The following is a 13,193-nucleotide window of genomic DNA, read 5'->3' on the forward strand; positions in this document are numbered from 1 at the left end:
ATTAACGAGAATACAGCATGTAGTTCTAACCTAGAATGAAGATGATGACTGTGCGATATTTGTACAGTATAATTTGCCATCAGCAGCAGTGCCACTGCACTTGATAAGCATATGTACAGTACTTATAGTCATAGTGTCATAGTGATGTACAGCATGGAAACAGACCCTTGGGTGCAACTCATCCATGCCAACCAGATATCCCAACCCAATCTAGTCCCACCTGCCAGCACCTGGCCCATATCCCTCCAAACCCTTCCTATTCATATACCCATCCAGATGCCTCTTAAATGTTGCAATTGTACCAGCCTCCACCACTTCCTCTGGCAGCTCATTCCATACACGTACCACCCTCTGCGTGAAAATATTGCCCCTTAGGTCTCTTTTATATCTTTCCCCTCTCACCCTAAACCTATGCTCTCTAGTTCTGGACTCACACACCCCAGGGAAAAAGAGTTTGTCTATTCAAACCTCCCAACTCCTGTACTTAATACTCTGAACAATAAAGGAAAGCATACCAAACGCCTTCTTCACTACCCTGTCTACATGCACCTCCACTTTCAAGGAGCTATGAACCTGCACTCCATGGTCTCTTTGTTCAGCAACACTCCCAAAGTTAAATTCAGAATTTCTGTTAATAATCATCTATTGGGAAAATAGATTCTCTGATTTGATTTGATTTATTGTTGCCATGTGTACTTAAGTACAATGAAAAGTTTTGTTTTGCATGCAGTACCAGCAGATCGTAACATACAAGGACATACATATGATAGGGTGTTTAGATAAAGCGAGGTATACAAGAGTATGACTGCACAGAAGGCGCACAAAAGCCAGATCAACATTAGATTTGAAATTGGAAAGATCCATTCAGCAATCTAATCAGGGAAGAAGCTGTCCTGAACTTGTTGGTACCCACATTTAAGCTTTTGTATCTAATGCCTAGCTTTGATGATGTTGGCAGCCTTCCTGTAGCACCGAGAGGTGTAGATGGAGTCCGTGGATGGGAGATTGGCTTGTCTGATAGTCTGGACTATGTACACAACTTTCTCTAGTTTCTCACAGTCCTGGGCTAAGCAGTTGCCATAGCAAGCCGTTAATCACCCAGATAGAATGCTTTCTATGGTGCCTCTGTAAAGGTTGGTGAGGGTCCTTATGGGCATTCTCAGTCGAAATAGTTAACCCTGTCTTTCAGGTGTTTGGTGACAAATTTGAATTCATTCATTATGAAAAAGTTCCTTTACCACTGCACTTCAAGCCGTAGTCCCACAGCTTACTGAACAATGTTGCAGTAGTTTTGAGTGGAATGCATCTAAGTAATTTATGGTGTTGTGGAGTGAAGTGTTAGACATGTTCAGATAATTAAATTTCCAATATAGACCTCAGCACTTCTGACATTTTAATATTTTTAAAAAGGTGTTTGGAAAAGAAATCCAAAATTACTTAACTGCAACGTTCTTGCTGCCTAGTTTGTCAGCCAGTTTTCACTGGAATATCACCAGGCAGCAACGAATTCAGGAGGAATGCCTCAAGAAAGGCGAGATGGTAACTTGAAAAAAAATCAAAAGCTCACTTCCAAAAACAATCTTGGCTCCTGGCTTCTGATTTTATATTACTGTAATGAATAAAATAAGTCAGCCTTCATAACTAGCTGATCTGAACAATGCCAAATCTCAAGTTAATATATATTTTCCCCTTCCATACTGCTTTTATGGTACAAAGTAGTGTTTCAGCATCTACCAACTGCATTGGGACATAACATTAATGTAACAAAATTGCTACATTTTCCTTCTCATATCATAATAACATTTGTATGTTAATCACGCATGGGATTATAATGTTGGCTGTATAAATTGCACAGATTACATTTTGTGACAGAATTGTAATAATGCAGCAGTTTAATATATGACTCAACCATATATTCAAAGCCACCGTTGAATTTGACTGCCTTGAAAACATTCATATTATTCAAATAAATGCTCACTAGTCTTTAAGATGCATGTTCTGTTGGGTTCAATCCAGATCTACGAAACACCAGCTGGAAAAACTGGTTTGAATCAGTGCTCCACTATAAAGACCTCAAACCCACAGCAAACATCCTTCATTCAAAATGAAAGTGCTTGGATTTGACATGTCCTGAGTTTTATTATTTAGTGATGTTTTAAATAATAAATTTTCCCCAACTTCATACTTGTCCCTTGGACTCAAAGGTCCTAACTTCTGTGAAACACTTTTCGCAGAAAGGGCTTCCTACTTGACTGGCAAAATCTTGTTTTCTCACGAAGCAGTGCAAAATTAAAGCTTTAAAACTAAATTGATATTTAATTATTTAAAAATTAAATCAATACTTTAACCATACAAGTGTTGGCCCAATGTATTTTGATGGATGGTAGTGAATGAGAAATGGCTTCAAGAGGCTAATTATGACAGAGAAAAAGGGTTTGTGAGTTGTCCTAGTTTGTATTCCAGAATGAATTTGTCAATGTTAACTTTGGGTTGTTTGATTTTCTGAACATGTCTCAAAGCCAATAAAAATTATAGTTCCTACTTCCCTTTCCCATGTAGCCACGGCCTCAGTAAACTTTGTGTCACACTCAGCAATGTTTACATTTTGTTGAGGGATAAATGTTGGTTGGAACACCCAGGAGAACTCTACTGCTCTTCTTCAAATAACATGCTGGTATCTTTTATGCTAACATTAGAGTGTAGATCGGGCACTGGTTAATAACGCATCCAAAAGGCAATTGTGTTGCACTTTCTCAGCACTGCACTGAAGTGTCAGTCTAGATTTTGAAGCCAAAGGGATCTTCAGCTCAGAATCTTCTGACTCAGCAGTCCTGAGCCATGGCTAACAAAATAATGAAAGGTGCACTGTCCCTGTTCAAACCAGTTCCTTGATGCTCAAATTCTGGACAACAAAGTATTTGCCTGTTCGTCTCGTCACCAGGAATGCGCGCCATGGAAGCAACCTGAATGTGAACTGTGCACTTATATCATGAATCCTGGGCACTTTTCCAGCAGCAAATTGGGTGGAAGTCACATTGGTTTTTCTGATTTAAAATAATTCAGCAATAAGTAAGGTATTTACTGCAGCGCAACAAGATTTTCAAGGATGTTGCCAGGGTTGGAGGATTTGAGCTATAGGGAGAGGCTGAACAGGCTGGGGCTGTTTTCCCTGGAGCACTGGAGGCTGTGGGGTGACCTTATAGAGGTTTACAAAATTATGAGGAGCGTGGATAGGATAAATAGACAAAGTCTTTTCCCTGGGGTCGGGGAGTCCAGAACGTTTAGGGTGAGAGGGGAAAGATATAAGAGAGACCTACGGGACAACTTTTTCACACAGAGGGTGGTACGTGTATGGAATGAGCTGCCAGAGGAAGTCGTGGAGGCTGGTACAATTGCAACATTTAAGAGGCAAATGAGCCAATTGATCTCTGTCTGCACTGCAGGGATTCTGTCATAACCACTGGCCTTAGCTATTCTGGCATTGACTTTATTGCCAATGCCCACCACTCTAGAGAGTGCTGCTGAGGTAGGTCGACTTGTCGACTGATTCAAGCCTTGTACCTTTGGAAAATAGTTGGCTTTTGCCGGGTACAGAGTGTGTGAGCAGGAGTAGGAAATGAAATAAAATTTGGTGCAGCAGTTGTACAATGTGAAGGTTTATGAAGAGGTCAATGTTTGAGGAGGGAGGAGTTAAATGAAATGTAGAATTCTTAACATCACAGCTTGGTCTCTTTTGGCATTGCCGCCACAACTTGGAGATAGTCTCATTGAATTTATCATCTTAGTCACATTTTGCTGATTCTATTGGAGGTGTTGCTTGTAGGGCTTTCTGTACCTGCAACTCCTTTTTCCTGTCCACTGTCAGAGTTCCCAAAGCAGCACTGGAGAGCCTCGGGTGCAATCTACAAACCTCACAAGCTTTATTGGTTCCCGTACATCACCTCCTGTCTGCAGCCATAGCACACTAACCCTTTGAGAGATGTTGGTTAAATTTAAATAGTGTTGGAGAAACCTGATTTTAACATAATACCAATAAGCTAAATGGGTACCACTTACTTCACACTTCCCCCATTATAATGAGCTGTACCAATTTCATGTGGTTCCTGCTTTCAGTTGAACTGATGTTTGGCCTGCCCTGTGCATACACATTGCTAAGTCATATGTTTTGCAGCAGGCTTAAGTATTTGACATATGAACTTATCGGAATATTGAACCTCCTTTGGGGCTGGAGAAGACTTTCTACTCATCGTATATCATAGCCACTGGTGGAATGGTTAAAAACGGCCGTGTACATCAACCCTTCACTAAAGCACCCCTTTGTCAAATGAAGGTTTGTATTTTTCTTTTAAATACATAAGGACTTCTGGTTAGTGGTTTCCCTTGTAGAGCTTGAAACAGTAACTAGTCATCCGCCAGTTGCAAATAGCTGCAGTTATGTTGCTGGCCACAAGAGGGTAGTACAATATTTCCTGCTGAGTTATTAAGTTCGTTAAATATTTAATAATATAATTAATCTCATTTAAAAAGTTCAATTTTTGTAGAAAATTAATCCAAATGTCCAATGATCTAATTTCTTGCCTGAGACAGAAGTGACGGAAACCATTAAATAAAATGGATGTACCTTTGTGAATTATGAAAAACAGCAATTTCAGACATAATCAACTTTCAAAGTGATATCTTCAGGGAATCGAAATGCATTAAACTCTAGGATCTGTCACATCTGCCACAACCATTGCATTTTTAAACTGAATAATTTATTTTGCATATTTCTATAAAGGACTGCACAAATTTTTGCAAATTGAATAAAATTCAGAAGGCGTAACATGGTGTTTGTTCTGCATTGGACAGAACATGTAACAAAATGAGACATCATATGACGCCTTGTTTACATAGCATCCTCTGTGATACCGATTAGCATTTATTATGGTGATTACTGCTGTATGTACCATATGCATTTCTGACAAAAGCATGCAGTACAAGTTTGAATCTTTATTGGTAATACAAGAATGTATGTGATGGGCTAATTGAGGTAAGTAAGCTATTGGAAAAAATCAAAGCATTTTTAATGTAACAAAACATTCCAAGGAGCTGAAATGCTGAGCATTCACTTCCAAATCTAGCACATATTTAAATCATCAGACATGATTTCACAGCATCTGTGAGACAAAGATGAAGTTTAGAGTTATGATCGCTTTGCATGAAATGGGTGTTGGCATCCTCAACCTAATGACTTCTGGTGATGAGATGTGGCACAAAACCGCCGACGGTTAAAAATAAACAAGCAATCTCCCTGAGCAATGAAGCTATGAGGTATGGTGCTAATATAGGAAATGAAAAATGTTGTGTTAGAATTCAGGCCCGTGTTGGGGTAAAAGGAAAGGTCCTTTGTTCTATCTGTTACCTAAGTGATGCTTCATCCATGACCACTAATGTCAGTGCTAATATTTTGAAATTAGAATGTGATATTTTTCCTCAGTGCCGAAATACCTCATCTAAATACATTGTTTTTCTATTGAAGACTAGTCATAAATATTGCATTTTTTAATGATCAAATGAGGAACTTCTTCAAATTTCTTTTCTCCCATCAGTATGTTAGAACTCCAATGAAGATTAAGCACCCTGATCACAAATTATAGGTTATTCAATTATCATATAATAACGATTAAAATGTTTATAAATATAGTTGTCTAATTTTAAACTTTCTCAGTCAGTACTATGTCCTTTTTATTGTGTTTGCTTCCCATTAATAGGCCTTTAGTTTTAGAATGGCAAAATAAATGTGCAAATAGATTCACTAACGACAACTTTATAAAACAGGCAAAGTCCTATTGCAGCCTCTAAAATCTCCCTATTCTGCCTGGGTTATAATTGTGACTGAGATAGAGATAGTCATTTTTGGATTGGAGTTTTCTTTATGGAGCATGGTAGATCAAGCAATGCTGTCAATGGTGTAGCATTTAATGCTTTATATACACATATATATATCCATGATAAGACGTGACCCAGCCTGCTCCATGGATGCCTTTGAATTACCAGATTAAACAGTAATGTGCAGCACCACAGTCAAGCCTAGTCCAATCACTGAGCCAACATCAGTATAAATGTCACTGGGTAGAGTCGCCTAGTTGTTTTTTAGTTGGACTGTGTTACAGATGTGAGTTTAAATTACAGCATTTGTATTTGCAAAACAAAGGTTATATGAATTTGGCGACGCATCGGGTAGATACTTAGCATTTCTTGCAAAGAAAAAAAGGCCCCTCAAACCATCACGTCTATCAAGGAAAGTACGGGTATTTTGACTCACGATCATAAAAGGATTAATGCAATCTTTAGAAAATTTTATTCTGATTTATATAAATCGCAGGATTGTGAAGACAGGACTAGGAGGAAGCAATCATTTAAAAAAAATTTGACCTTTCCGGGCCTAACTCCGGAACAGGTATCGGTCTTAAATGCTCTCCTAACAGTCCAAGGAATACTTGACGCAATCAGGCAACTTCAGAGCGGTAAGGCACCTGGCCCAGATGGCTTTCAAGCTGAATTCTATAAAGGATTTACAGGAATATTGGCTGGTCCACTTATGGACATGTATAACTATGCATATAGTCAGGGCTGTCTCCCGCCTTCGCTGAAAGAGGCAAATATCTCTCTTATCCTTAAAAAAGGAAAGGATCCAGAAGATTGTACATCATACAGACCAATATCCTTCCTAAATGTAGATTTTAAAATCCTTTCTAAAACGTTAGCATTGAGACTAGAAAGGGTATTGCCACACATCATAAAGGAGGATCAGACGGGGTTTATTAAGGGCCGTAGATCATCCAATAATATTAGAAGGGTTTTGAATATGATTCAAGCCTGCCATCAGGGAAAGATACCAGGAGTAGTAGTTTCATTAGACGTGGAAAAGGCATTTGATAGGGTTGAATGGTCATATTTGTTTTACACATTGGAAAGGTTTGGCGTTGGAAAGGTGTTTACCAAATGGGTTTCAACATTGTATAGTGATCCCAAAGCAGTTGTGGTTATCAATGGATTAGGTTCGGATAGCTTCAGTGTGGGTAGGGGCTGCCGTCAGGGATGTCCTCTCTCGCCATCGTTATTTACACTAATAATTGAACCACTAGCAGAAGATGGACGGGCTGATCCTAATATAATGGCCCCAAGGATTGGTACAGGTAATCCAAGTTATTAATACATTTAGCACGTTCTCAGGCTATAAAATTAATTTCTCAAAATCGGAGGCTATGCCAATGGGTGGCCTTGCTGTGATACACCACTTAGTGGATGGATCCCATTTTCCCTTTCTTTGGTCCCTGGAGGGTTTCTTATATTTAGCCATTTTTATTACCCCAGTATTTGGTCAGTTATACAAGGCTAACTTTGTGCATTTACTGGAAAGGATAAGGCAGGACCTCCAGCGATGGGGAGACCTTCCAATTTCCTGGTTGGGTAGAATAGCACTAATTAAAATGAATGTCCTGCCCCGTCTCCTATACCCTATGAGAATGCTTCCGGTGATGCTGCCGAGGATGGCTCTATATAAATTATATGGCTGGTTGGGTTCCTTTATCTGGAATCATAGACGGCCCCTCATTAAGCTGAAGAAGCTACAGCTGCCACAGGCAAAGGGAGGATTGGACTTCCCAGATTTTAGGAAATATCAGTTAAGTTCCCTATTAATTAATAGCTGGTTGGGTCTTGTCTGATCCACAATCAATCTGGCTGGACATCGAGGCTTCTCAAGTAAAATGCCCACTTATTAACCTTTTATTTTCAGACAAGAGGAAAATCATTATGGATTACTGTAAAAACCCTATAATACTAAACACAATTAAAGCTTGGAATATAATGCAGCAAAATGAGGGTAATTCATATAAAACATCCCCTTATGCACCGATAGTGGGAGCATGGGGATTCCAACCAGGGTTTACAGATGCCACTTTTAAACTCTGGAGATCCAGGGGTATTTCATGTCTGGGGGACCTATTTAAAGATGGGGTCTTGATGTCTTTTGAACAGCTGCGTCAGAAATTCGGATTATCTAATGGAGACCTCTATCGATACTTCCAAATTCGAGACTATATACAGAAGACTACGTTATTAGATAGTCTTTATAAATCAGATAGAGAATATAGAGTACTATGACCAATGGGGGTATCCTCCATCAGTACTATTTATCTTTTACTACATGATGAAGTATTGGGAGAGATGGACAATTTGCTTAAAACATGGGATCAGGAATTAGGACTAGAAATCTCTATAGAAACGTGGAATGACATTTGGGTAAACGCCAGAAGAATCACCATCTGTATCAGAACTCAGGCTATCCAGCTGAAGATACTTTATAGGGCCCGGATCAATTGGCACAATTTAAGGCAGGAACATCTCCAATGTGTCCCAAATGTAAAATAGAGGTGGGCACTCTTGTACATTGCCTATGGACCTGTCTTAAGATCCGTAGATACTGGACTAAAGTAGCAAGTACCCTGACAGAAATTTTAGAAACGGAAATTAAAGTGGACCCTGTATCCTTTTGGGCTTTTCGAACTTTCCCTCCCTGGATATGTACAGGAAGAGACTATTTTCTATTCTCTCTTTCTGTGCAAGGAAAAATATTTTGGTAAACTGGGTGGCTGAGGGCCCCCCCGGACTTTCAAATTGGTACAGATTAATTATGGAATGAATTCCCCTTGACTTCCTTACAAATATGGTGCACCGAAAGACCGAATTATTTTATAAAATATGGCAGCCCTTCTTGAATTATATGAATACAGATATTTGGCTATCCTAACAAGGGCTTTTATTTAATTGAGATTACGAACCTGGCTGGTCTGGGGCCCCTTAGGAGTGGAATCCCGCACGAATATGGGTTTTGTTATATTTGATGTTAACACATTCCAAGCATGTATCTCACTACCCAATTTCTATGTTATCCGTTGTTTTCTTGTTTTTTTTTCTCTTTCTCTTATTTTAATAATGTAAGAGACTTAAATATACACTCTGGTTAGTTGTAGGATAGATTAGTAGTTAGTTGAGTTTTGTTTTTTTTCTTTTTCGGTATTTTTCTTTTGTTAAATTTTGGTAATTATATATTTAAGGTTTAATTGCATATCAATGTTTGTACTTGAGAGTTTTGTTTATTTTTGTAAACTTGTAAAAATGTTAAATTTCTAATAAAAATATCTATTAAAAAAATCACAGCATTTGGGGAATTTAAAATTCAGTTCATTAAATAAACGTACAATTGGAAGTGATCAGTTTTAGTGAATGAAAAACTGTTGGATTGTCCTAAAAAGCCAACTGGTTCATGATAGTTGTTTAGAGAAGGAAACGTGCAATTGTGGTCTGTCTGCGACATGTCAATCCAGACCCATACCAATGCATTTGATTCTTAACTGCTCTCTGGAATGACCTAACAAGCTACTCAACTCTATCAAAACTACGACAACACGCTGCAGCAGTTCACGAAGGTGGTCGGTGAGGTCTGCAGATGCTGGAGATCAGAGTTGAGAGTGTGTTGTTGGAAAAGCACAGCAGGACAGGCTGCATTAGAAGAGCAGGAAAATTGATGTTTCAGGCTGGAGCCCTTCATCAGGAATGAGCTCATTCCTGATGAAGGGCTCCGGCCTGAAACGTCGATTTTCCTGCTCCTCGGATACTGCCTGACCTGCTGTGCTTTTCTCGCAACACACTCTTGGTTCAAGAAGATGGGCAGTTAGTTATGGGTGTTAATAATGCCTTTGCTCACAGCTACCATCTGTGAATGAATATAAAGGGGGGAAAAAATCATACCTTGCCACGGTGGCACAGTGGTTAGAACTGCTGCCTCACAGCGCCAGAGACCCGGGTTCAGTTCCCGCCTCAGGCGACTGACTGTGTGGAGTTTGCATATTCTCCCCGTGTCTGCGTGGGTTTCCTCCGGGTGCTCCGGTTTCCTCCCACAGTCCAAAAGATGTACAGGTCAGGTGAATTGGCCATGCTAAATTGCCCGTAGTGTTAGGTAAGGGGTAGATGTAGATGTAGGGGTATGGGTGGGTTACGCTTCGGCGGGGCGGTGTGGACTTGTTGGGCCGAAGGGCCTGTTTCCACACTGTAAGTAATCTAAATCTAAATCTAAATCTTGCCCAGCACAGTCCTGCATAGTTTTCAGAAAAAGCTTTCTTTCTCCAACTCCCTTCCCCTTCCCAAAGTTTGCCAAAGGACACCAAAGTTAATTGTTCCACCCTTTCTGTCACTTTGGCTGAGATCACAAACCATGAATCAGATCTGAGACAAGGTGATGTGCTTGTGTTTTATTTTAACCTAATAAAATGTTACTACTTTAACGATATCACCAACCAAAGCCTTATTGCATCCATAATTTAGTACATTGGAGATCCAGGTTGCTGATAAGTTTTCAGAGAATTAAGCCAACATTGAGTATTTATACTGATACAGCAAGTATTTGTAGTGATTGGTCGCAGGACAGTCAGATAGTGAATCATTCACATAGATGCTCTCCAAGGATGTGATATTAAAGAGTTAATTTGTTCTGCTGACCTGCAAGAAATTGAATGCCCCGGGGTAGGGTGGTGTGTCTTTTGTCTTATGGGTGGAATGTGAGAGGTTTATATTCCCATCCCTTGCCATTCAGAGGAGATTTACATTTTCATCCCCTACTCAGAAATCAATAGGAGCATTGCAGTTGGAATTTGACTACACCCCTATAGTTATAAAAAAAATACAATTCACACCAGATCTGGCTATTAAGGGATGGTTTGCATTACATTGTTGCTGGAGGTGAGGTAGTCTCTGTATTGTATTTTGAGTGGCATGTGCCTGTGAGGAAGTGGCTGGGGGGTGTCTTGAGTGACGTGACTGTGAGGGAGTGACTGGGAACTGTGCTTTGCACATTACTAATTGTGATGTAAGGTTTTTGTATAAAGGAAGGACTGTTTCCTTGTTCATGGAGACCCCTGAACACACCTTGCAACTTTGGTAAGGAGTGTTCAGAATTTCTACAAAGCTTGTACTGTACTGTACTGAATAAAATTTGCTTGCTTGTTCACAGAAGTTAGTGTGTTGCAGTTGCATCAAGTGTAAGAACATCAGGGGGAAAAAAAAGACTCCACAGTGGGTGATTCGAATTGATCAAGGCCTACTGTTGGCCATGTGTTTAACTCTTTCCATTCCAATCTCTAACATACACAAAAACGTCTATACCACCACTGCAATTCTTTCCAAAGCTAACAAGAAACTGATGTAAAGCATTTCCTCATCTGAGGCTTTGGTCTCCTTGGCAATGGAGCTAAATAACCACCATGGCAGTTCTCCATGGCAATCAAGGATGCATAATGAATGCTGGCCATGTCAGTGATGTCCATATTCTATGAAAGAACTTTTAAAAACTGAGAAATTGCAACTAAAGGTATGAAAATAAAATTTAAGATTGAACTTCTTCCAGACAGTGATTGGAATATGGAGATTGCAGTCTAACGAAATAGTTGAGATGAGCAACACAGATGCCAGCATTAAGGTTAGCACAGACATAATGAGCCAAATGACCTCCATCTGTGTTGTAAAGTTTTCTATGTCCCTAGATAAAGACAGGTGGGAGCGAATTTGTGTGGAGCATCAATATAGCCCAGACCATTTGGGCTGGATGGTCTATTTTTTAGCTGTACATTCCATGTAAGGCATAGGAAGACATACTTAAGGTGAAGATTTTATGTTGGTGTCAATCCATGTTAGAATGTTAACACACTTACATTTGACTCTGAGCTCTTGCATTTCAGCTGTGTCATCTGGAAAGGAGCAACAAGCACACTTTGGTGCGACAGAGCAAAATTCAGATACAGAACTTCCATCCCACTTTCACAAATGTCACAATGGTAGGCTCATTTTCAGAATTATAGAAACAGTATGTTTGCTGTTTCTTGGGTCAGACAGTGGTATATAGCAGAAAAAGGAATTTGTAGATAAAAAAATCACGATGCTCCAAATATTCAGATGACAATTTCAGGTTTTATATATGATTTACAAATGTTCTTGATCAAAATATATTGCATGATCAGTGTTAAGTTGTGACTCACTTCAGCACTACTGTAAAGAGCCACAACAGTTGGTGTTAAATGTGACCTGAATTGCCACTCCCAGGTGAGGGGCACAGGGTTGGAACAAGGCCTGCATCCTCAAACCCAGAAACTTCAGATTTTTGTTCGGGGAGTTGGTTGCATTTTCTGGGAGTCCAGAATAAGTGATGAGGTTGTCAGGTACAGAGACCCTGCCTTGGTGCTCTGGCACTGTGTTAGAAATTTCTTTTAGTGAAAACTATAAAACCTTCACTCCTCACATAGCCTCAGCTCTCCCCACAAACTCCCATGCTGCATCCATGTCAACCTGTGCTATCTCATACCCCCTCCCATACACCCTTACACCCACATATCTGCTTATAGCCCCTATGCAAACTTAGTGCCAATTTATGCCAACCTTAGGCCCATCGCTCTTTGCCCTGATATCTACCATGTCAACTCACCCAGTATCCACCTTGGACCATACAGGAACAAGATATGATAAAATAAAGCTTTTAAGTATCTGATGAAGAATTAACAACTTTTCTTAAAAATTCCTATTGATTTTTTAAAAGTATCACCTTTCACTTTCTTTAATTCCTAATAAGACAAGTATTGGAATTTATATTTTCACTTCAACTGTCAAATTATGAACTGAAAGGCACTCCAGTGTAGATAATGAAAGGCTGTGAAATTAGTCTTGCAGAACTGATCCTGTAATGGTAGCTCCTACGCTTATCAACAGAATGAAACAGCAAACATGTATATAGTCTTTCTTTCAAATATTTAAAAGGCAATGTTTTTGACAAATCATTTTAATAGCTATCATAATTCTCTTGAAAGTTTCAATGTGCTGAATAGTTTACGTGGTTTTTATTCACATTCATGAATCCCAAAGGGCACCCCTTAAAGACCTTTGAGGGAAATATCCAAAAGGGAATCTTCTTTCTTCAGAAGGGTAACCTACCCCTCAAAAGGACTCTGACAGCTTTAGAAGTTGCAAAATTCCTGTTTTAGACAACCCACTAGTGAAAGTCAGATTGGACAGAGGCAATTAGACAGCACTTTAACCTTCGCCTCCATGAACCATGGATGTGCAAATTGGACCACATCACATTCATTCCCTTTGAAAATCACAGG

General features: G+C 39.5%; 1 protein-coding gene across 5 annotated transcripts in view; it reads left to right on the top strand.

Moving 5' to 3' along the window:
* The window catches only part of LOC140464073 (endonuclease V-like), a 113,167-nt gene that overhangs the window by 52,952 nt on the left and 47,022 nt on the right, over positions 1 to 13,193 (top strand). The window contains exon 8 of one of the 5 annotated variants that reach the window (XM_072558753.1): positions 4,172 to 4,327. The exons of the other annotated variants lie outside the window; for them this stretch is intronic. Coding sequence (XP_072414854.1) covers positions 4,172 to 4,180 — 9 coding nt within the window. The 3' untranslated portion in view covers positions 4,181 to 4,327. Of the gene's footprint in view, positions 1 to 4,171; positions 4,328 to 13,193 lie in introns of those variants that run through there. 5 annotated transcript variants of the gene reach the window in all.

This window comes from Chiloscyllium punctatum, chromosome 39, assembly GCF_047496795.1.
Source record: "Chiloscyllium punctatum isolate Juve2018m chromosome 39, sChiPun1.3, whole genome shotgun sequence".
NCBI lineage: Eukaryota > Metazoa > Chordata > Chondrichthyes > Orectolobiformes > Hemiscylliidae > Chiloscyllium > Chiloscyllium punctatum.